Genomic DNA, 24,532 nt, shown 5'->3' on the forward strand with positions numbered 1-24,532 from the left:
GACGGAAACTACTTTCACATAATAAAAGACTTATATGAACAACCCACAATAAACATTAATGGTGAAAACAGAAAGCTTTTCCTTTAAGATCAGGAATAAGGGAATGATGCCCGCTTTTACCACTTCTATTCTATCTAGTACTGGAAGTTCTAGCCGGAGTAGTTAGGCAAGAAGAAGGCATCCAAATTGGAAAGGAAGAAGTAAAATTATCTTTGCAGATGATATGACCTTATACATAGAAACTCCTGAAGATCCACACATAAAGTTATTAGAACTAATAAATGAATTCAGCAGAGTAGCAGGATACAAATCCAACACACAAAACTCAATTGCATTTTTATACTAAAATGAAGAACCTGAAAAGGAAATTACAAAAACAATTTCATTTACAATAGTGTCAAAAAGAATAAAATACTTAGGAATTAGCTTAAACAAGGAGGTGAAAGAGTTGTACAACAAAATTATAAAACGTTTTTCAAACAAATTAAAGAATATATAAATATGTGGAAAGAGTTACCAAGTTCATGGACTGGAAGACTAAATATTGTTTGTTTTATTGAGGTATAGTTGATTTACAATATTATATAAATTTCAGGTGTACAACAGGGATTCACAATTTTTAAAAGTTATATACTCCATTTATAGGTATTATAAAATATTGGCTATATTCCCTGTGCTGTACAATATATCCTTGTAGCTTATTTATTTTATACGTAGTAGTTTGTACCTCTTAATCCCCTACCCCTATCTTGCCTTTCCCTGCAGAAGACTTAACATTCTTAAAATGTCAATATTACCCAAAGCAATGTACAGATTCAGTGCAATTCCTATCAAATACCCAATGACAGTTTTTGCAAAAATATAAAATTCATTCTAATCATATGGAATCTCAAGGGACAGTGAATAGCCAAAACAATCTTGAAGAAGAACAAACTAGAGGCTCACAATTTCTGATTTCAAAACCTACTACAGAGCTACAGTAATCAAAACAATGTGATATTGGCATAAAGACAGATATACAGACCAATGGAACAGAATAGGAAGCTCACAAATAAACCTTTGCATATACAGTCAAATGATGTTTGACAAGGGTGCCAAGGCCATTCAATGGATAAAGGACAGTCTTTTCAACAAATAGTCCTGGAAAAATTGGGTATTCTCTTGCAAAAGATGAAGTTGGACTCTTATCTAAAACTGTATACAAAAATTAACTCATAATGGATGAATGTAATCCTAAATGTAAGACTGAAAACTCGGTCTTAGAAGAAAACATTGGACAAAAGCTTCATGAATTTGGATATGGCTACAATTTCTTGGACGTAACACCAAAGGCTCCTGCAACAAAAGAAAAAATATACAAATTGGACTTCATGGAAATTTTTAAAATTTGTGCATCAAAAAGACACTATCCACAGAGTATGAGCAGCCCACAGAGTGGGAGAAAATACTTGCAATCATATATCTGATAAGGGATTAATATCAGAATATATGGAGAACTCCTAAAACTTAACAATAAAAAAAAACCTGATTCAAACATGGGCAAAGTCCTTGAATAGACATTTCTCCAAAGAAGATACACAAATAGACAATAAGCACTCTAAAAGATGTTCTACATCACTAATTATATTAGGGAAATGCAAATCAAAACTACAGTGAGATACCACCTCACACCCATTAGGATGGCTACTATAAAAATAACAGAAAAGAACATGGGTTGGCAAAGATGTGGAGAAATTGGAACCCTTGTGCACTGTTGGTGGAAATGTAAAATGGTGAAACCACTGTGGAAAACAGTATGGAGGCTCCTCAAAAAATTAAAAATAGAGCTACCATATGATCCAGCAATTCCACATCTGGGTATATACCCAAAAAAATCAAAAGCAATGTCTCAAAGAGATATTTGTATACCCAGGTTCATAGCATCATTAATCACAATAACTAAAACATGGAAGCAACCTAAGTGTCCATCAGTGAATGAATGGATTACCAAAATGTGGTATATACATACAACGGAATATTATTCGGACTTTAAAAGGAAGGAAATTCTACGGTATGCTACAGCATGGATGAACCTTGAGAACGTTATGCTAAGTGAAATAAGCCAGTCACAAAAAGATAAATAATGTATGCGTCCACTTATGTGAGTTAAGTAGACAAAATCGTAAAGTCAGAAAGTATAATATAATGGTGGTTGCCAGGGGCTGGGGAGAGGGGAGATTGAGGAGTTATTGTTTAATAGGTATAGAATTCCGTATGTACAAGATGAATAGAGTTATGGGGATGGATGGTGGTGACGGCTGTGCAACAGTGTGAATATACTTAATGCCACTGATCTATACACTTAAAAATGTTTAAGATAGTAAATTTTATATTATGTGTATTTTAACGCAATTTTTAAAAAGGAAAAATATTGGGGAAAAAAGCATTTTACAGCGAATAATCCTATGACATTTAGTACATTCACAAAGTTGTGAAATCACCACTTACCTATTCATTTCCAAAACATTTCCATCACTTGAAAGTAAAACTGTGTATCCATTAAGCAGTTTCTCCCATCCCTCCTTCCTCCCAGTCCCTATAGGAACCACCAACCTATGATAAGCCTTTGTTTATCTATTCTGTATTTTCCTATAAATGGAGTCGTACAATATGGGCCCTTTTTTGTTTAGTTTCTTTCACCCAGCATAGTGTTTTGGGGTTCGTCCGTGTTGTTCCTCTTTAAGGTTGAATAATATTCTATTGCATGGATAGACCACATTTTGTTTATCCATTCATCTGTTGACAGACATGTGGGTTGTTTCCACATTTTGGCTATTGTGAACAGTGATGCTATGGACATGCATGTACCTGTACTTGTTTGAGTCCCTGTTTTCACTTCTTCTGGGTATACACCTCTGATGGAATTACTCAGTCAAATGGTAAGTCTGTGTTTAACTTTTTGAGGAACAGCCAAACTGTTTCCCCAGCAGCTGCACAACTTACAGTCCCACCAGAAAGGTACAAGGGTTCCAGTTTTTCCCCATCCTGTCAATACTTGTTATTTTCCATCCTTTTTTTAAAATTTTTTTTATTTTTATTTTTTTATAAATTTATTTATTTATTTATTTTTGGCTGTGTTGTGTCTTCGTTTCTGTGCGAGGGCTTTCTCTAGTTGCGGCGAGTGGGGGGCCACTCTTCATCGCAGTGCGCGGGCCTCTCACTATTTCAGCCTCTCTTGTTGCGGAGCACAGGCTCCAGATGCGCAGGCTCAGTAGTTGTGGCTCACGGGCCCAGTTGCTCCGTGGCATGTGGGAACCTCCCAGACCAGGGCTCGAACCCGTGTTCCCTGCATTGGCAGGCAGATTCTCAACCACTGTGCCACCAGGGAAGCCCCTCTATCCCTTTTTAAAAATCACCATCCTAGTAGGTGTGCAGTGGTATCTCACTGTGGTTTTGATTTGATTTCCCTAGTGAGTAATGAATTTGGGCATCATTTTATGTGCTTGTTGGCCATCTGTATATCTTTTGGGAGAAATGTCTATTCAAGTTCTTTGCCCATTTTTTTTTGTTTTGTTTTTTGGGTTTTTTTTAGCGGTACGCGGGCCTCTCACCGTTGTGGCCTCTCCCATTGCGGAGCACAGGCTCTGGACGCGCAGGCTCAGCGGCCATGGCTCACGGGCCTAGCCGCTCCGCGGCATGTGGGATCTTCCCGGACCAGGGCACGAACCCATGTCCCCTGCATCGGCAGGCGGACTCTCAACCACTGCGCCACCAGGGGAGCCCTGCCCATTTTTTAATTGAGTTTTTTTTGTCTTTTTTGTTATGAAGTTGTAAGAGTTGTTTATGTATTCTAGATACTAGACCCAATCACATATGATTTGCACATATTTTCTCCACTCTGTAGGTTGTCTTTCACTTTCTTGATAATGTTCTTTGATGCACACAGGTTTTTACTTTGATGAAGTCCAGTTTATGTGTTTTTTCTTTTGTGGCCTGTGCTTTTGGTGTCATACCTAAGAATCCGTTGTCAAATTCAAGGTTATGAAGATTTACCCTCATGTCTTCCTCTAAGCGTTTTATGGTTTTAGCTCATATTTAGGTCACTGATACATTTTGAGTTAATTTTTATATATGGTGTGAGGTAGGAGTTCAACTTCATTCTTTTGCATGTCGGTGTCCATAGCTCATTCTTAACACTAACAGCCGCAAGGTGTCAAATAGTGTTTTAAATGTCCATTTACTGCCCAATAACAAATATTCCAAAATGTGGTGAAAAACTCTACAACGTGAGTACTGGCTACTTTAAAAATTGAAAAAAACAGTCATTCAATTTGATGGCTGAGATGGTTTTAATTGCCCCACTTAGAGTTCATTTTCAGTGGTAGGTCCTGTCCACATTCTGCCCCTTGTGTTCCATTTGAGCCCAACATCCCCACTGGGTTGGAACCCAAGCCTGTTCCACCCTGACCAGTTCTTGTCCAACAGAAAATATAGTGGAGACCTTGGCCCACAGTACCAAGCCCTTGCTGGCCTCCTGTATTTGCTGCTGGCTTGTGTCCTTGGCTGAAGCCCTGTGCCTCCTCTTCTGTAGTCTGCTGGTGACCAGTGGTTATCATGGCTTCCACTGTTCTCTACTCAGAAACTCTCCCACCCCTCATCAGCTATTTCCTTAGTCTGACAGCGTGACCTTCGGCCACTTTGTGCATCCTTGACTTTATGTACCTATTATCTCTCTGTTCCAAATGAGAGCTATCTCCTGTTACTAGCAAAGCAAGGCCCTGTCTTCTTTGAGTCTGAAGTTTATTCCTTGCTTCCAGCTCAAAACTACTCTCTCGGAGCCACCTTGATCCCATCTCAGGCTTCTCTAGGTGTCCCGTTCTCGTCTTTAACCATTGTACCTTCTCAGATGGCATTTTAGGCTCCTTGGAAAAATTCTTGTGATGTCTTTTGTCCACTGTGAATAAAATAATCTTTTGACTGCTCAACACTGTGGTTCAATCTGTATGAATCATCTGTGTCTTCTCTAGTATGTTCATGCTCATGTTCTCCAAAGCCCCCTTCCTCTTCTCTTGTTTTTCTCTTTCCAGCTCTTCATGTGTATCTCCCAGAGATGTCATCAAAGAAGACTGAATTGTTTATCTATCTGATTATATGGAAATCATGAGAGAATAAATCTGAAACTGTCAGAATTTTTTCCTGATTCATAAGCTTTTAAAAATACAATTTTAATTTTGAAATAGGTGATACTTTTACTTGGATCAAAAGTTGAAACAATAAAAATATGTACAGAGAAGGCTTGCTCCCATCATTCCCCTTTTGCTGGCAAATCTAGAGTTTTACGGTCTTTTTTCCCAACGTAAATATCTGAAGAGCACTAAATTAAATAATTCAGTAATTAAAAGTACTTAGTGTTGATGAATACATTATGCTGTTAGAGACTTTGAAAAAGTACGTCTACTTGTGAGTTATAGCTATTCCCCACTCTATGCCCTCCCCCAATATATGTGCATCATTTTAAGTGATAACAGGAACTCCTTATGCTAGAATAAAAATAAAGTTTGTAGGAGGTAATCTTGAAATTAAACCAAAGAACTTATATCAACTTATATTTTAAATAGTTTCTAAAATCAAAGATTAATCTATATATGTTTCATGAAGTTATTTATATTTTCACAAAATTTAGTAAATTTTACAAGGGAAAATCATTATTTTCCCTAGAGCAAATCATTATTTTGTGTGTAGCTATTACAACTTTGTGTCATATTTGGGGTTGTCAACAAATGAAATTTACGTAGGAAAAACCGAAGCTAATAATAGTACTCAAAATAAACATTAGCTACCATATCTTCACTTGAACTTTTTGGTAGAAGAGTCCTAACTTGCTGATGAAACTAACTGTGTGCGTATGTCTTTTTCTTCCAGATTTGGAATGGAGAGAAATGGAAGGAGATGATGGTAAGTTTCATTATGGAGGGAGACACTACAGGATCTGGCACCAGATTGGACTGGGGAAAGAGGGCAAAGTGAACAGTAACTGGGATTTTAGATTTTGAACAATTGGGAGAAGTTGCTACCTTAGTAAGGAAGAGAGAGGGTTCTGAGTTTAGCTTAAATTAATTTGTGTCAATTCAAGCCACCTGATTTGATTGACGCTTCATTTTCCTTTGCTTTTTTTAGATGGTCCCAATGAGGCTCAGGACAGTGACTTTCCAACAGGTATGTTTCTTCTCTCTGCTCTCGTTGCCTGTCCTATTGAAGGAAGACATCGCCTGGGCCAGTAGTTCCAACCCCTGTGACTGCATCAAAATCACTGCTAGTCCATTAACCCTTTATGTGCCATAAATAATATTGCCAGAGAGACAACTCCCCGGGGACCTGTTACCATACAGAGTTAACACAGAGAGTTTGTATCTTTGGAAGTAAAGCCCAGAAATCTTATTTTTAACAAGTTCCCAAAGTGATTCGAAAGCACATCCAAGTTTGGGAGTCTTTCGTCTGATCCAGTGGTTTCCATAATAGATCCGCCAAGGGTCCCGGACTGGGCGTGAGTGCATATATTAATAGGTTTGTTTGCTCTGGCTTTTCCCTGTTGCACTTAGCTACCATGCTACGTAAGAACAGTTGTTCTCTGTCTGGATAAGAAAAACAGTGTCCCTGCTTTCATGCAGGCAACACTCAGAAACCCGAGTTACTTATATGATGGATTTCTACTACAGTCTCCCTCCCCATAGAGTTCTTTAGTTTCTGCAACAAGTTTGCCAGCTCCTGTACTCTCTGGGGTGGTGGCACAGCCCGTAGAACTCTCTCAGCCCCTGTGGAGTGTGGAGTTTCTGAAGAGAGACATTAGGCAGCAAGTGGACCCCTACAGGGGAACGAGACACCTCTTTTCCAGTGCTTTGAGTCCTGCCGTTCACCAGGCACGGTCCCGAACCCATCATATGACTTCCTGGGAAACAAGAAGAGGGCTGATCATCTGCGCTTCCTCCTGTGGTTTACATCCACATTAAGGTAGCAGCACAGGCATAGTAGCTTCCTCTTTCGAGAAAAGAATGGAGAGGATCCTGGAGCTCAGCAGGATTTGTATTGATTTATTTTGTTAATAGACTTACCATTTAAAGTTTACTAATTATATTCAGGAAATTATATGCAATGAAAATTGGTAAGATGCCGTGGCCAAGAACGGGGTCGGTGGATGAAACCTTTGCAGGTGACCTTACTGTTCTGAGCATCTAGTGCTTGTAAGAATTCATACTGTATTGGATGTTATGGTTGAAAATCTGAACAAATAAGTACAGACTTGTGATAATCTCTACCAAGTATTTTTATCAGTGGCTTCAGTTTTGCAAAATGTTATTTATCTGTGATTTCTGTTACTCTGTACCCAGTAGTAACTCCCTGTTTCCTTTACACATTTTCCAGCTTGTCTGTAAAGAGCAGAGAACATTAACCAGAAAACCACAGTGAATCAGTGATTGTGTCCCCCGTGGGGAATTCCTGGTGACAGGGTTAGGGAGTCCACTGCTGGGCCAGAAGCACAGGAGTATCTTGGAGGGAGCGGAGGCGTGGCCAGAGAATGGGGCCTGTGTTCCACATCTAGGGTGCACAGCTGCTCACTCTAGCCAATTAAATTTGGGCTTGGTGTTGCTAAATCTCGGAGGTTTCAAGAGAAACCAGACATTTCCTCCCAATTCTTAGCAGTTGCCCCCAGACGTCCTTTTCTCTTCCCTCTCTCATGTCACATGTTTCCGACCCCACTTGGATCTGGGGTGGGTGATGGTACTTCTGTCTTGGTCTCAGGTGGCCTAGGGGTGCCTGCATTTTACCCTGAAGGAGGCCACCTCCTACACGCCAGGCTGGGCTCTCCCCTCCCCACCTCTAACCTGGGTCCCTGACACGCAGGGTAAGCGCTGATATCTTCATTTCTCTCCACAGTGGAGAGGAGCAGACTACAAGAAATGCTGTCCCTCTTGGGACTAGAGACGTACCAGGCACAGAAACTCAGCCTCCAGGACTCCCTGCAGATCAGTAGTGATAGCATGAAAAACTGGGCTCCACAGGCTCCCAAAGACTTGCCCTGGAATTTCCTCAGGAAGCTGCAGGCCCTCAACGCCGAAGCCAGGAACACCACCATGGTGCTGGACGTACCCCCGGACACCAGGCCTGCGGAGAAGGAGAGCCAGGTGGAAGAGGAGATCATCTACTGGGACACGGCCGACGACATCTCTGCGGACATCTATTCCTTCTCCGAGCTGCCAACACCCGATACGCCTGTGAACCCCTTGGACCTTCTCTGTGCCCTTCTGCTTTCCTCAGATAGTTTCCTGCAACAAGAAATCGTGCTAAAAATGTCCCTCTGCCAGTTTGCACTCCCTCTCGTTTTGCCCGACCCAGAAAACCACTACCACACGTTTCTGCTGTGGGCCATGAGGGGGACTGTGCGGACATGGGGGTCACAGCCCCCAAGGGCGGTGGGCAGCTTCAGAGAAGACAGCGTGGTCCTGTCCCGAGCGCCCGCCTTCGCCTTCGTGCGCATGGAGGTCAGCAGCAACTCCAAGTCCCAGCTTCTCAACGCCGTGCTCAGCCCTGGCCACAGGCAGCGGGACTGTTTCTGGCATCGGGATCTGAACTTGGGCACCAACCCTCGGGAGATTGCAGACGGGCTGGTGGAAATTTCCTGGTTTCTTCCCAGTGGCAGGGAGGACTTGGACATTTTCCCAGAGCCCGTGGCCTTTCTGAACCTGAGAGGTGACATCGGCTCTCACTGGCTGCAGTTTAAGCTCTTGACAGAAATCTCCTCGGCCGTGTTCATCTTGACTGACAACATCAGTAAGAAGGAATACAAACTGCTGTACTCCATGAAGGGGTCGGCCACGAAATACTACTTCATCCTGAGCCCCTACCGCGGGAAACGGAACACAAACCTGCGGTTTCTGAACAGGTTAATCCCTGTGCTGAAGATGGACCCCTCGCACGTCCTGGTGAAGGTCAGCAGCACGGACAGTGCGGGCTTCGTGCGCCGGATCCGCGCCATCGTGGCGCACGTGACCCGGGCCCCCTGCAGGAGGGTATCCGTGGAGGACATGGCGCATGCGGCCCGCAAGCTGGGGCTGAAGGTCGACGAGGACTGCGACGAGTGCCAGCGGGCGAAAGACCGGATGGAGCAGATCACCAGGAAGATCAAGGACTCGGACGCCTACCGCCGGGCCGAGCTGCGGCTGCAGGGGGACCCTTGGAGAAAGGCGGCCCAGGTGGAGAGGGAGCTCTGCCAGGCCCAGTGGGCTGGGGACCCTCCTGAGAGGTGCAGGGCTGAGCTGAGGCATCGGCTGCTGGAACTTCGAACGCAGCAGAATGGCCACGACCCTGCCTGGGGGCTTCAGGAGTTCATCTCGGGCATCAGCAGCCCCTCTCTGGGCGAGAAGCAGTACTTCCTGAGGTGGATGGAGTGGGGACTGGCCCGGGCGGCCCAACCGAGGCCGAGAGCGTCTCCGGAGACGATGCTTACCCTGAGAGCAAAGCACCGTGGGGCCGTGGACTTCAGCGAACCCCTCTGGCCAGAGCCCCTGGGGGTGGAACACTTCCTGCGGGAGATGGGGCAGTTCTACGAGGCCGAAAGCTGTCTCGTGGAGGCCGGGAAGCTGCCGGCGGGGCAGAGGCGGTTCGCGCACTTCCCAGGCTTGGCCTTGGAACTGCTGCTGAAGGGGCTCCCCCTGGAGCTGATCGACGGGAACACCCTGAGCACCCCCCTGCGCTGGGTCACGGGGCTTCTGAAGGAGCTGCACGTCCGCCTGGAGAGGAGGTCGCGCCTGGTCGTCCTGTCGGTGCTCGGCGTGCCGGGCACAGGCAAGTCCACCCTCCTCAACACCATGTTTGGGCTGCGGTTTGCCACGGGAAGGGGCCGTGGTCCTCGAGGGGCCTTCATGCAGCTCCTGACGGTGGCCGAGAGCTTCAGCCAGGACCTGGGCTGTGACCACATCCTGGTAATCCACTCCGGGGGCTTGATAGGCGGAGTCCTGACCGAGGCAGGGGAGAGGTTTGAGCAAGAGGCTTCCCTGGCCACGTTGATTATGGGGCTGAGCAATGTCACTGTGGTCAGTTTAGCTGAAACGAGGGACATTCCGCCGGCTATTCTGCATGCGTTTCTGAGGCTGGAGAAAACAGGGCACATGCCCAACTATCAGTTTGTGTACCAGAGCCTGCAGGATGCGTCTGCCCCCGGCTCCAAGCCGAGAGAGAGGAAGCAGCTCCTGGACGAGCCCAGGGATGCGAGCAGAGCCACGGTGCAAATGGAGCATCAGGGTGGCGGGATCCGGACGCTGGCTGGCCTGGCCTTTTGTGACCCTGAGAAGCAGCACGTTTGGCACATCCCCGGCCTGTGGCATGGAGTGCCCCCCATGGCCGCTGTGAGCTTGGGGTACAGTGAGGCCATTTTTGAACTGAAGAGATGCCTGCTGGAAAACATCCGGAATGGCCTGTCCAACCAAAACAAGAACATCCAGCAGCTCATCGAGCTGGTACGACGGCTGTGAAGCATCGAAAGAAAAGGAGTCCAGCTGCCAGAGGCCCGCCGCGAGCAGCCTGTTCTGATGGGGGTGTCCACGTGGGGCTGTGCCCAGCTCCTGAGAGGGGAGCCAAGTGACGGACGGGGCCCAGGTCTGGAGTGGCCTACGCGGTGTCAGGGAAGGATGTGACCTCACACATCAGCTCAGAGATGCTCTCGGGAGTATAAGAAGCCTGGGGCAGGAGGGGTAGACACAAGCAGTAACTTGTCCTTTGTCTCTGAACTTCGAGGCCCCTGGTGGCTTGGCCTTTCGTACAGCTGCTCCCCGTTCTCTGCCTCTGGAGTGGAGAGTGGCTCCTGAGCGCTGCAGCCCGGGCAGCTGGTGCCGGGGACAGGGTTGGGGCGCTGCCCTGAGGAGGCAGAGGTCGGCCTTCCCTCCAGCGAGCCTCAGCATCGGCCTCGGTGACCTGGTCCTGCCCGCTGAGGAAAGGGCCCGCCGTGGGCAGGGGCTACCGTGCTACTCAGTGTTGACCGACCCTGCCTCGGGGGGGGTTCCTGTTGGCTCTCGTGCGCCCACAGCGCTCCGTTCACACCTCTGCCGCAGCACTCAGCACGCGCAGCGTGACTACCTGTGCACGTGTCTGCCTCTCCCCTAGACCTGTGTGAGCTCCTTGAGAGCAGGGGCTGTACACTACCCAACTTTGTACCCCCAGGGCCTGGCAACTGCAGGCACTTAATAAATGTGTGTTGAATGAATGAAACTAGTGAATGCACAAATGATAGTAATGGGTGGTTTCCTCTCTGTGCCTTAATTTTTCTGTTTCCTCCAAGAGGATCACAGTGTCTGTCTGAGGGGGTTGCTTGCTAGAACATCTGAAATAGTGGACACCCGAGAGAGGTGTCTTTAAAAATGCCACCACGTCCCCTCTCTTTAAGCAGAGATCCATTCTTCAGGCTGTTACTGGAAAACCGAACTAAGCATCTTCACAGGGGCTCCAAAATACCTGCATCGTTACCCCGTTTTAGAGGCGAGGCAAGGAGGCCTAGAGCAGTTAAGCAGCTTGCCCAGCCCACAGACCTGCATCGGCAGAGCGGAGCTGATGGGGACGCCGGTGCCCTCAGCTCTGTGCCTCAGCTTCCCGGCCGTTCATCTCCCCCAAACTTCCACAGCTTCCGGGCTCACCCCCAGCCTTGCCCCTGGGTGTCAGCCCTTCATCTCACTTCCGTGCCTCCAGGGCCAGGCCTCCTCCCTGGCACCATCCGTGGCCTACGTGACACCATGAGCCAGAACGTGGAGCTCCTCCTCTGCTGAGTCTCCAGCTGGAACCTTTGTCTGTGCTGGCCCTTACCAAGGGCCAGGGTCACCTCTCTGTGCCTCAGACCCCAATCCCAGCTGTGCCACTAGTTCTGGGAATCTCTGCTTGGGCCCTAGGGCCTCCTGCCCTGTGTATTTTGTGATTCCAGGAAAATCAGTCCCCCGGGTGGTAACCAGGAGCTTCTCTCTATTCCTTGAACTCCTCCTCCCAGACTCGGAAAGGGAGCCCCCTGGACTGGAACCCTTTTTTGGGTTCCAAGACTGTCAGCCCCTTCTCTGGCCCCAGGATGCTCCAACTACTGCTCCCCTGATGTTCAGAAAGTTGCCCCTGTGTTCCGGGAACCTGGCTCTGTTGTGTGAAACGGAGGCTGGAAGAAGTGCTGGAACTCAGGAAACTTAATCTTTTTTTTTTGTTTTTTTGCGGTACGCGGGCCTCTCACTGCTGCGGCCTCTCCCGTTGCGGAGCACAGGCTCCGGACGCGCAGGCCCAGCGGCCATGGCTCACGGGCCCAGTCGCTCCGCGGCATGTGGGATCTTCCCGGACCGGGGCACGAACCCGTGTCCCCTGCATCGGCAGGCGGACTCTCAACCACTGCGCCACCAGGGAAGCCCGAAACCTAATCTTTTGCTAATAAATTCACTTTAAACCTTTTCACTTCTGAAACTCAAAAAGAGTGTCTAATCCTCAGGCACTACAAATTCATTTCTTCGTGGATCATTAAATAACACAAATATTAAGATGTTGGTTCACCTGGAAATACCAATACCTCTCTTTACTTTTTCCCCCTAGAGCCATGAAGACTACCCAGTTGCCTCTCTAACACTGTAGGAATTTCACCCAGGGTATTCCTGGGTCCCAAGTTCAGGCACTGGAAATCTCTCTTAACAATTGTTGACTATCAACCAGTTCCTTTAAAAATTGATTCAAGCTATCCCTGAAATCTGAAACAGGGAAGCCAGCTTTAGTGGCTCCCTACTTTAGTGGTTCCTAAGGATTCTTTACTTTGGGTCTGTCCATTGTCCAAAGATAAGGTTCAGTCACTCAGTTCCTGAAAATTAGGTGTGTGCTTTTTTTGGAAGGGAGAGGGGAGGAAGAGTTCATAGCTTTCAACAGATTTTCAAAAGGATGCAGGATCCAAGATCGATTAATAACTGCTTAGTAATCAGGAAAGTTATTCCATATATCCCTAGGACCTAAGAAACTATGAAATCACATCCAACATTTGCCCAGTATATTTAAAGTTCTGAAAACAGACCAGTCTGAAGACTGAATGTAACAGACCTTGAGCAAGAGGTCGCCCTCGGGCAGCCCCAGGCAGGACTGCCGTGGAAGACTCACAGTCAAGTAACTGAGGAATTCTGGAACTGCCTGCGCAGTGTCCACAGACCATTGCCTCTGTCAGGTGCAGGAACAGGAAAGGTTGCCCTGGAGCACTGATTTTTCCAGAGTCAGTTATGGTGCTCGCATCACTCGTTTTTAGGGGTTGATGTGGAATTCCATGACCTGCGAGAGGGGTTCACCTTCAGACCCTGAAGTCAGTGTCGCTCTTGTAATTAAATTTCCACAATACCCGGGTCTTGACTGGTGCCCTGGAGCCCAGAACACTAAACATCAGTCTACTCTAGCCATTCCTGGGTTCACCACAGCCAGAGGGCCCCCCTACATCAGACCTGAAGACATCTTAGGGTCTGAGAGGTCACAGAACTTGCTATGGGGCTACTGGGCAGCAGTGTCCTTGGAGCCCAGCTTAGTGACGTGACAGCCTCTCAGAGACAGAAGGGTGACTGGGCTGCTCCCAGGGGGATCAGGAACTTTGGTGAAAGCAGGAACCACATCGGTGATCTTGGAGTAAATGGGCCTGGGAGTCTAAGACTGGGCACAAGGGCCCCTGTCCCTCTCCCTGGAGATGGGAAGTAGCTCGGTCAGCATATGGAACTCGAGGCCTGGTTCTGAAGTTGGTCTTGCTTCCTGCTAATTACACGGCCCTTGAGCGAGCCATTCAACTTCTCTAAGCCTTACTCCCCACTACTGGCACCTGCTCTGGGGTGAGTGCGCAGAAGCTGGTTTTGGAGGAGCCGGCCTGTGCACGTAAGTAAGGCACCCGAAGCTGTGCCTACACCAGTCTGTGCACCCATGAGGCTCGTGCAAAGCGAGCTGTGTGCCTTCTACATCGACCTCAGACATTTTAACAGGCCAAACAGGATTCATCTTGTAATCGATCAGCGGTATCTTAAAATTAATTTGCGTCCGTTTCTCTTTCTTAATGGTATATCAAATAATGTCTTCTAATCGATGTTATCTTAGATTTACTGAAACACATTATCTAGCAGGGCTGGTGTTGAGAAATGTGTACCAATGTAAACTTGATCTGGTAGCTCTCCCCAGCTCCTCAGATGTGAATTAGCACAGTAAAGAAAAATCCTCTTTCTGAGCCAGTAATAAAAAAATGAGTTTCGCTACACACCTATCCTGAGTTCCTAAAACTTCAACAAAATTACATCAGAGTGCAGCCTTACAAGTGCCAGTAAGTCAGAACCACAGAAGAGAGAGCCGAGGTGCCCTTGGTCCTGGCTTTTGTGACTTTCCACCCCTCACCCACAGGACCCACACGCTCTGGATCCCGCGGCTTCATTCACGCTCTGTCTGCCTGGGGCCTCCTTCCACCTGTTCTTGGTGAGGCTGACACTTCTTCAGGACAGACTTGGATGGCAGCCCCACCTCCGCTCTACCACCTGAGGGGGCCAGGGGCCTTTCTGTGTTCCTGTCATGGTCCTTATCTAAGCCCCTTTCGCGTGCCTGCTCCTCTGTGTTCCCCATTGGAAGGAAGGGTATCAAGCCCATTTTTTTGTGTCCAGGTCTAGCACGGCATCTGAGAATCAGGGAGTGAGGTCTCCATGGCTGTCACACGTGGGGCCCACTCCTCCTGTCCAGGTACTCCAAGCCCTGGAGTTGTGACGTTCAGCCCAGGGTACCAGTGTAGCAAAGGGTGCTTCTAATTGGTTCCACTATCGGGAGACTGGACCTCCCCAGCGCGCCAAAGCTGAAGGCGGTAATTATAGCTTGGGACTTGACCCTTCTTCCTGCGCCTCAGCAGAAGCAGAGTGGGGGTAGGAGGACGCAGCAGGAGCTCAAGGGGAACATGGGGTAAGAGCCCCCTGGCTGCCTATGCAAGGGAGAAGACAGTTCAAGACTCTGCTTTGGTCTCAGTGGTTGTTTGGCTTAGTGCCCGGAATCGAGGTTGCGAGAACCTCTGGGATTCTTCTTGGTGAATGGGTTGGTTATTAGGAGAAAACGAATTAGCAAGAGTAATATGAAAACCATAGGATTACAGGGCTTCCCTGGTGGCGCAGTGGTTGAGAGTCCGCCTGCCGATGCAGGGGACATGGGTTCGTGCCCCGGTCCGGGAGGATCCCATATGCCGCGGAGCGGCTGGACCCGTGAGCCATGGCCACTGAGCCTGCGTGTCCGGAGCCTGTGCTCCGCAACAGGAGAGGCCACAACAGTGAGAGGCCCGCGTACCACAAAACAAAACAAAACAAAACAAAAAAAACCCCATAGGATTACAAAATGTGAAGTGTCAGCAGTTCCGAATTAGAATAAGTCCGTCTCGTGAACACCAACATGAGTGGAGTTGTCTCCGCTAATCCCACCACCAACAGGAAGGCAGACGTCTCGGCCTGGGGCAGCGCTCCCTGAGGCTGGATTCTGGTGAGTTCCAGGAAACAAACACTATGTTCTAGGCCGGACCGTGCTCTGCAAGCCCAGGTAGGCCCAGAGTCTCCCTCTCGCACAGTGTCACCCCACAGCCTGGCCAGTGTTCTATCCTTTGATACAGGTGAGCCCTCGGGACAGACCGTCTTCAAAAAAATCCAGACCACACAGCAGCCCCCTATGTGTCTTGTGGCCCAGTCCCCTCAGAGTTAAGAGCTGTGATGGCCTCGCAGGACTAGTGGTAGGAAAGGGCTGTAAGGACCATCCAATAGCCCTTTCCTGCAAAGGGGTCTCTACGGATCAGGTTCTGGGGGTCTCCCACATAAACCTGGAGTTCAGGACGCTGGTTCCCAACCTTGGCTGTATATTGGTATCATCTAAGGAGCACTGAAAAAGGACGGGTGCCGCGCCTCTGTCCAGTACTGTCCTTGTGGTGTGGGACCCGATGGGCTCTAATGTGCAGCCGGCGTGGAGAATCGCTGCTCTGAGAGCATAAGCGGGAGTCTGGACCCTCCTGGCTATCATGAGGAGAGCACAGGGGCTCATGTGTGAGAATAAACCGCTGGACATCCCTGTCTCCTCAAGGCTCTGGTCTGGAGCCCCCAGCAGGGGAGTAGGCAGCCTCTTCATGTGAGTCCCTTGCTCCTAGATGTGGCTTCTCCACGCCCAGGAAGTCCCCCCAGGGCCAGTCCTGAGTGGTCTGTGTCCAACCACAGACACACAGCCCATTCCTCCATCCTGCACGGTTCTGAACATTCACCCCCACCAAGTGGTGCAGTGGAACCTCAGATGTGGAACGAGCACATGCTTTGGAACAAGAAGGCTGCTACCCTTGGCTAGTTCTGTCACCCAGGCGAGTCTCCATCTTCTGATCTGCCAAACCTGGACAATATTGCCTCCTTTACAGCATTGATGGGAGAAGCAAAAAGTGCAGAAAAACACTGTTAGCGTTTTGTTAAATAGAAATAAATATCCTACTAAAATTTTTCTATTGGTGATTTAAAACAATGTAACAGTTCATACTAATGCATTAAAATGCACTTTTAAGTTATTTAAATCATGCAAACACATTCACGTGACCCCCTTCCCCCATTCCGCACCACCCCCTTTCAAGGAACCAGGTGAAACCCTTTTTGCAACAAGGCATAGTATAAAACAAAGATAATAAACAAAAGGCCAATGAAAGATCTAGATCAGTTTGGAATTCCTGGGAGACTCTTCAGGCCTAAGGAAGAGTGGCAAAACTTGAACCCCAAGCACAACAGCCCCTGCTCAGCTGGACAGCACCGCCTGCTGCTGCTCCGATAGAAGTCCATGCCATTGTCACATGCATGGAAAACCAGCCTCTTCTCCTTTCCTCTGGTGGTGTTCCAGTGAGTTCTCATGGACCCTCAATGGCTGGTTCATCTCCCTAAGAGGAGGCAGATAGCAGGGACTCTATTCTTTTTTTAAAAAAACATTCATTAGTTGCTCACTCCATCAGGCATTTTACAGTGTGGTTTTCACAACAATCATCATGGTTCCCGTTTTATAGATGAGAGAAGCTGAGGCTCAGGAAGGTCAAGTCACTTGCTGAAATTGCAAAGCCAGGAAGCTGTATTTCAGATACCAGATCCCATGTTCCTCACCACTTTGGAGCACATCCACAAAATTTTATCAAATTATAAAATTATCAAACTTTATGGAAACTTTAAAAAGAAAAAAATGACTACCAGCTTAAAAGGGTCCTTCAGGGGCTTCCCTGGCAGCGCAGTGGTTAAGAATCTGCAGGGGACACCGGTTCGTGCCCTGGTCCGGGAAAATCCCACATGCCGCAGAGCAACTCAACCCGTGCGCCACAACTACTGAGCCTGCGCTCCAGAGCCTGTGCTCTGCAACAAGAGAAGCCACCGCAATGAGAAGCCCACGCACCGCAATGAAGAGTAGCCCCTGCTCTCTGCAACTAGAGAAAAGCCCGCGCGCAGCAACGAAGACCCAATGCAGCCAAAAATAAATAAATAAAATTTTTTTAAAAAGGGTCCTTCAGTTAAAGTTGAGAGTTCTTACATTTGGATAGTATTGTGATTGGAGAACATCTTACTCCTGTTTTGTCCCCTTATCCAATATGCAGAACAGCTGGAGGCCACAGTTTAAATTTTAGAAATAAAATATTCCTAGTAGAGTGGACATGAAAGACGCTGTCCCTTTTTGGAGAAACCAGCTCTAAATGGTCAGAGGAATCTTGACCGTGGAAAATGTACTGCACTGAAGCCAAGAGTCCCTCTTGGACCTTCCCCAGTGTGATCTGAGGCGGCTCACTGTCTGCCTTTGCCTCCATTTCCCTTCCACATAGATGACAGCAGTATGTAAGCAGCATCAGGGTGGATGATTAAGTCCAAATGGCCAAACGTTGGCAATTTCACATGATTCATAACAGCTCTATGCGTGGTATTATGAACAAAACCCATTATACAGATTATGGAACTGAGGCTCAATTGCACAAAGATTGTTCCACCTGAGCCTGAATCCAGAGTCCACGTTTTTTCCATTACTATGTGTGAGTTCTGAACTAGGATATCCAGTGTTGCTATTTTTCCCTCTGACAATAATTACTGGATACAAATTACAGTGCCAATGCTTTGGTTTGAGTACAGCAGGCTCTGTAACATCTCCAGGAATTAAGCGACCATCAGCCCTTTCTCCCTTAAAATTTTCCTTCCTCAAGGGCCAGACACTAGGGTATGGTCAGATGTGAAACCCTACCCTCTGCATAACCCATCCTTGAAGAACTGGCTGATTTTTAAAGTACAGTGAGTTTACAATATTATATTCGTTTATAATATTATGTTAGGTGTACGATACAGTAATTCAATTTCTTATAGATTATACTTCACTTACTATAAAATTAAAAAATTTTCTATATTCCCTGCGTTGCACAGTATTTTCCTGTAGCCTCTTTCTGTTTACATTGCAGGCTGTGTTCCTTAATCCCCTACCCCTATCTTGCCCCTCCCAAGAACTAGGTAAAGTTTTAACCGAAACATATTTCCTCTCTATTTGTGGATAAAAGGGTGTTTCTTTCTTTTCTTTTCTTCTGTTTTTTAAAGGATATTATTTGGAGACAGAACTCAGCAGCCTAATTTCTAGGACGTGGTGAAACGCTCCGCTCCCCCGACAGTCCCCGCCGGCCGGGCGGGGCGGGGCAGTAGGCGCCCCCTTCCCCCGGCCCGCCCCCCGCTAAGACACTCTTCGACCGGCCGCTGCGAGCTCTCGGACCGCGAAACCTCACGCTCCGCATCATCCAGTTTCCGGATCTGAAACACGGCGCAAACCACTACTGGGGTCGGACGGAGGGGTGCAAGACGTGTCCAGGGCTGCGGGAGGAGGCGCAGAGTCCAGCTCCCCCCACCTCCCGGCCCCACACGGCCCGCCTCGCAAGCCCGGAGCCTGGGCCCCCGCCGCCGCCCACAGCAGGTCGGAGCGGACTGCATGCGGCCCCGCCCGGCCGAGAGGCTCGCACCCCCGCGCCGGCTTGCGTGTGGTCTCGCCCGCGCGTCCGCCTCCCGCGCCTGACCTTTACCCCGACGCCGCCCCGCCCCTCCCCGCCCTCCGCTCGGCCCAAGATGGCGGCGCCCGTGTGTGGTGTGTGGCTCCGGCCGCTGGTGAGTGGGCGGCACGGCCGGGGGCGGCGGTTGGAGGCGGGCAGCGGGGAGCCGTAGTTTCGGTCTGATGCCCCACTCTCCCTACAGGTGTTATCCTGGAACCGGGAGCTGCCATGCGTCTGGCGCACCCTGCACACCTCCGCGGCCTGCGCCAAGGTAAGTGCGGCGTGGAGGCCTGGGGTCTGGGCGCCCGCGGCCTCGGAGGGTGGGACCTGCTGGCGAGGGTGTAATCCAGGGCGCGCCCTGGGTCTGTGGTCGCGGAGAGTCACGGGCCCTCTTTCTTTCCAGAACCGGGCGGCCCGAGTCCGAGTGGGCAAGGGGGACAAACCAGTGACCTACGAGGAGGCCCACGCGCCGCACCACATCGCCCATCGTAAGGGCTGGCTGTCACTGCACACAGGTGAGGGGACGATGCCTGTCGCGGTGGCGGGAGGGGGCGAGGACGTGCTGTGGGCCCGACCCCTGGCCCCGGGGAAGGCGTTCTCAGTTGTGCTTGTCTGTCACATGAGCACGACGTGAACATGTGTCAGAGATTTTGTTTAACTCGGTACTCAACGCGAGGTTCAGAAATCAGACGCTTTCAAAAGAGGAGTAAAATAGACATATGTGGTCAGGATTGTTGAAATGTATTTGAAAGGGATGCAAAACTCTTTTTCCATGCGGCTCAAGGGTTCGGTTGAACTTCCACAGAAATCGTTCGCATGCCTAAAGACAGTTGTTTTGCATCGCTGCCCGTTATGTGTAATTTACGGATGTAAAAAAGCCCAGAGGCAGTGAAAAGAGTGAAACCCCTTGGAATTCGATGACCCGGAAGACTGTTGTGACTATTGAATCTTTCACTACCGGTGTGTACAGTTTGCCCGGGTTATTTGCAGATTCCGTGTTTGTGAATTTGCCTACTCTAGGTGCTTTCCCATTCATTCTCAGACGTGGGCAGAGCAGGCACCCCACATGCACCTTCCCAGCTGCGGTTGATCAAGGCCCTGCCTTCTAGTTTCAGCTCGCATGCTGTAAACAAGTACTCTTGAGATCTGTGAGCGCCATGTATTCAAGTTTTGTACTTTTTGTTGGTGATTCCACTGCCTTAAAATAGCCTGTAATGCTGAAGTGCTGTCTCGTGTTCCTAATTTCAAGAAGACTGATGTACCTTACATGGCATGATTGTTAGAAAAGCTTCCTTCAGGCGTGAGTTACAGAGCTGTTGGGAGAGAGTGCAGTGTTAATCAGCCATTTGTAGGTGTCTTTAAACAGAAAAAGAAAATAAGGTTACACATCACTTTGCTGATAAAAATATTGTAACCAAAGGCTTGCAGAAACCTAGCTGTATTTCCACCAGGAGCAGTGGTTTAGCATTTGCTAATTCGTTGTTCATGGTGATTTTATAGAACATAACGAGTGACGTTACAGAACATAACTACTGTGAGTTGATGAGGGTCAACAGTGTTTTGTTCACTATGAGGGTTCTCAACTTGAATGTTTGAGATATACCTGTCTAGAGAACTACCTTAAAATATGGATTTCTGTCCCCCACCTTTTTCAAGTTCTAGTTCTAAGGTCTGGGTGTGTGTGTGTAGACTCTTAAAAGAGGTGCAAAGGTTTCGTTGTCCACAGTGAGAATCCACTGGTTGAGGCCGTGGCTCTAGTCAGTGAGAGAGCTCACATCCCTCGTGTCAGAAGTAGCTGGTAGGCCTTCCCTGGTGGCGCAGGGGTTGAGAATCCGCCTGCCGATGCAGGGGACATGGGTTTGAACCCTGGTCCGGGAGGATCCCACGTGCCGTGGAGCGGCTGGGCCCGTGTGCCACAGCTACTGAACCTGCGCTCTGGAGCCCGCAAGCCACAACTACTGAAGCCTGCACGCCTGGAGCCTGTGCTCCGCAGCAAGAGAAGCCGCTGCGGTGGGAAGCCCAGGCACCACAACGAAGAGTCGCAACTGGAGAAAGCCTGCGAGCAGCAATGGAGACCCAACTCAGCCAAAAATAAATAAATAAATTTAAAAAAAAAAGAAGTAGTTGGTGGTCTCATCTCTCTGGTCCGTGGGTGACCAGTGCTTCTATAAGGCAGTCAAGAAAGGAGAGGGGCACTCTCTGTCTACATAGAAGAATCATCTGCGTTTTTTGCTCTCCTAAGGCCTCATTCTTCTCTTTTGTGAAACAAGGATAATGGTAACACGTACTTCACAGGATTTGTTTGGGGATTATTGGAATAATGTTCTTTGAACTTTAGAGCGTTATTCCACTTACAGAAGAAAGGAGAAGAGCCTGGAGTGGGGTGTGGAACTGAGTGCCCAGTGCTCTTGGATGTTAACCTCTGGAGTTTTGGCCAACTCACCATGGTGCCCTTCTCTCTTCAGGTAACCTGGATGGGGAGGACCATGCTGCAGAGAGAACAGTGGAAGATGTTTTCCTTCGTAAATTTATGCTGGGCACCTTCCCAGGCTGCCTGGCCGACCAGATTGTTCTAAAGCGCCGGGCTAACCAGGTGGAGATCTGTGCCCTGGTCCTGAGGCAGCTACCTGCACATAAGTTCTACTTCCTTGTGGGCTACAGTGAGACTCTGCTGTCCCACTTTTACAAGTGTCCTGTGCATCTGCACCTCCAGACTGTGCCCTCAAAGGTTGTGTATAAGTATATCTAGGACAACCCACCTGTTTGCATCAAACTGTAGCCTGCAAAGGACAGAAACTTGTGGAAAAGGACTGAAGTAGAAACAGGGGAAATGCATCCCCTCAGAGTACTGAGGCTTTGTTTTCAAAGTTGGCTGTTGAATAAATAGACTCTCCATGTTGTGTTGCTTCTTGGTCTGCCTAGAGAACTAGAATAGGGTTTCTTTGAGGATGCTCCAGGGTTCCCAGGAAGGCTGCCAGTTCCTGAGGTTTAGGTAATAGCTATGGTTCAGTGAGTATCTTGTGCCCATCACTGTGTCAGGAACTTTACCTGAAGTTCTTTGTTTTCTCTTAAAATGGAAAGAGCCGTTTTTGGAGATTATAAAACAATATGGACACGTATTCAATCAGCCGTGAAGCTTACTTGTAATTCTACCCCAGAGAAAGCTACTGTGTACAGTTTGTTGTAATTCCAGATGTACTTTTATTTCCCCAGAAATAATGTAGCACACAGTCATCTATTAAAAAAGCTTAACTGCACCTAGTCTGTGCCAGACACTCTTCTAAGTAGCTTGGAACCCATCAGTGACCAAAACATTCCATTCCAAGATCCTTGCCTTCGTAATACTTGTATCCCAGTGGAGGGGGACAGGGAGGGTTGGGCCGCATTGAAGGCTCCAAGCAGGTGAGGAATATAGATATGCAGGTAAATGGAGGAAGAACATTTCAGAAAGTGGCATCTGCAAAAGCCACACATGGTGCTGGGAATTGGGACAGGGATTGCTCACCTTCAACTTCACCCCGACACTGATGACGTTCACCTTGACCATGATCCTGGTGCCCTTAACTTGACCCTGAACTTTAACACACGCACTCTAATCCTAACCCTTGATGGTCCCTGATCCTACCCACAACTTGACCTTTATCCTCAGTCTCACTCTTACCTGAGGGTGCCAACCAGGCCCCACCCCGCCCCGATCCTGTCTCCAGTGCTAGCTGACTGACTCACCATGACCCTGACCCTGTGTCCCTCACATTTATGTAACCCTGACTCGCAGTCAGAAACTTGACTCAAGACTTCATCCTAACACTGTCTTGACCCTTACTGTGACCCTAACTCATCCTAGCTGGTAATGCTGATGCTCGCTTTGACAGATTACATGCCTCATCCAAACTCTTATGACCTTGACTGTGACCTTGACCTTGAAACTCAGCCATCACCCAGACCCTGTCCCTCACACAGATCTGACCCTACTCTTGACCCTGACCATGACCCTGTTCTTAGACTCAACAATCCTGAAGTTGTCATTCAGACCCTGAGACTCGCCCTGATACCCTGATGACAAACCTCAACCTGAACCTGACTTTGATCCTCACCCTGACCCTTCTGACCTTCACTCTCACACTGACCCTCACACTCAGTCTGATCCTGGACCTGGCTTTTCATCTGAATTTGACCCTCACCCTGTTCCACGTTTGCATCATAATACTGACTCTGACCAGGTGTTCTGACCCTCACCCTTACACTGACTGTTACCTTTACTGAACCTCAGCTGGACTCGATTATGTCCCTGACCCTCATGACCCAGATCCACCCATGTACTGAACCTTATTCAAATCCTCAACCTGACATTGGCCCAATCCTGTACCTGACTGTGACCCTTAGGCTGACCTTTGCCTTGATATTGACTCATCCAGACCTTGACCCTGATCCTTTTTAATTTAATCGAAATACATTGGACAGGTAAAGTTATATAAGTTCAAGGTGTACAACATGTTAATTTAAGGACATTGTTATATTTTAATGTGATTGTAGCAATAATTAGCACCTCTATCTCATTACAAAATTATCCTTTTTAGTAGTTGGAAAAATTGTTATAGTCTCTTAGCAAGTTTGATGATTATAATATTTTTGTCCCTATTGTACGGTACTAAGCATTATATCTCTAGGGCTTATTTACTACTTGTAAATGTGTACGCTCAACATCTGTCCCCCCACCCCCTCATCCCCTGCTGATCACTTTTATTCTGTTTTTAAAAATTTAGCTTTCTTAAATTGTACATGTAAGTGATGTCATACTGTCTTTCTATGTCTGCAAGTCCATCCATGTTGTCGTAAATGGCAGAATGTCCTCCTTCCTCGAGGCTGAATAATATTCCATTGTGTGTGGTCTGTGTGTGTGTGTGTGTGTGAGTGTGAGAGAGAGAGAGAGAGAGAGAGATCTTTATCCATTTGATGAGTACTTATATTGTTTCCATGTCTTGGCTATTGTGAATAATCCTGCAATAAAAATAGGAGTGCAGATGTCTCTTTGAAATTCTGTTTTCATTTCCTTTAGCTATATACCCAGAAGTGGAATTGCTGGATCATATGGTTGGTCTATTTTTAATTTTTTTGAGGAAGGTTCATGTTTTCCATTGTGGTTGAACCAATTTACATTCCCACCAACAGTGCGTAAGTGTCCTCTTTTCTCCACATCCTTGCCTGCACTTGTTACCTGTTCTCTTCTTGATGATAGCCATCCTAACAGGTGTGAGTGTTGCCTCGCTGTGGTTTTGATTTGCATTTTTTCTGATGATTAGTGATGTTGAGCATCTTTTCATTTACCTGTTGGCCATTTGAATGTCTTCTATGGAAAGATGTCTTTATTTCTTCCGCCCATTTTTAAATCAGGTTGTTCCTTTTTTTGATTTTGAGCTGTGAGTTCTTTATATATTTTGGATAGTAATCCCTTATCTAATACATGGTTTGCAAGCATATTCTCCTGTACAAGTTGCCTTTTCA

At 47.8% G+C, this 24,532-nt stretch overlaps 2 protein-coding genes across 2 annotated transcripts in view; both read left to right on the plus strand.

Annotated features, from left to right (window-relative positions):
• The window catches only part of URGCP (upregulator of cell proliferation), a 33,739-nt gene extending 22,126 nt beyond the window's left edge, over window positions 1-11,613 (plus strand). The window contains exons 3-5 of the mRNA XM_060020127.1: window positions 5,902-5,934; window positions 6,157-6,195; window positions 7,912-11,613. Coding sequence (XP_059876110.1) covers window positions 5,902-5,934; window positions 6,157-6,195; window positions 7,912-10,505 — 2,666 coding nt within the window. The 3' untranslated portion in view covers window positions 10,506-11,613. The remainder of the gene's footprint in view (window positions 1-5,901; window positions 5,935-6,156; window positions 6,196-7,911) is intronic.
• Window positions 11,614-19,082: 7,469 nt separating this feature from the next.
• Window positions 19,083-24,371, plus strand: MRPS24 (mitochondrial ribosomal protein S24). Its single transcript, XM_060020130.2, has 4 exons — window positions 19,083-19,145; window positions 19,233-19,301; window positions 19,434-19,545; window positions 21,496-24,371. The coding sequence occupies exons 1-4, from the start codon at window positions 19,107-19,109 to the stop codon at window positions 21,777-21,779; spliced, it is 504 nt and encodes a 167-aa protein (XP_059876113.1). The 5' UTR covers window positions 19,083-19,106; the 3' UTR covers window positions 21,780-24,371.
• Window positions 24,372-24,532: the final 161 nt, after the last annotated feature.

The sequence above is a fragment of the Delphinus delphis genome, chromosome 9 (genome assembly GCF_949987515.2).
Source record: "Delphinus delphis chromosome 9, mDelDel1.2, whole genome shotgun sequence".
Lineage (NCBI taxonomy): Eukaryota > Metazoa > Chordata > Mammalia > Artiodactyla > Delphinidae > Delphinus > Delphinus delphis.

Excerpts from the sequence above, each read along its gene's own strand:
- MRPS24 (XM_060020130.2), top strand. The coding sequence starts at position 19,107 with ATGGCGGCGCCCGTGTGTGGTGTGTGGCTCCGGCCGCTG. Across the intron at positions 19,302-19,433 it reads CCTCCGCGGCCTGCGCCAAG|AACCGGGCGGCCCGAGTCCG; the intron begins GTAAGTGCGGCG and ends CTTTCTTTCCAG. Across the intron at positions 19,546-21,495 it reads CTGGCTGTCACTGCACACAG|GTAACCTGGATGGGGAGGAC; the intron begins GTGAGGGGACGA and ends TTCTCTCTTCAG.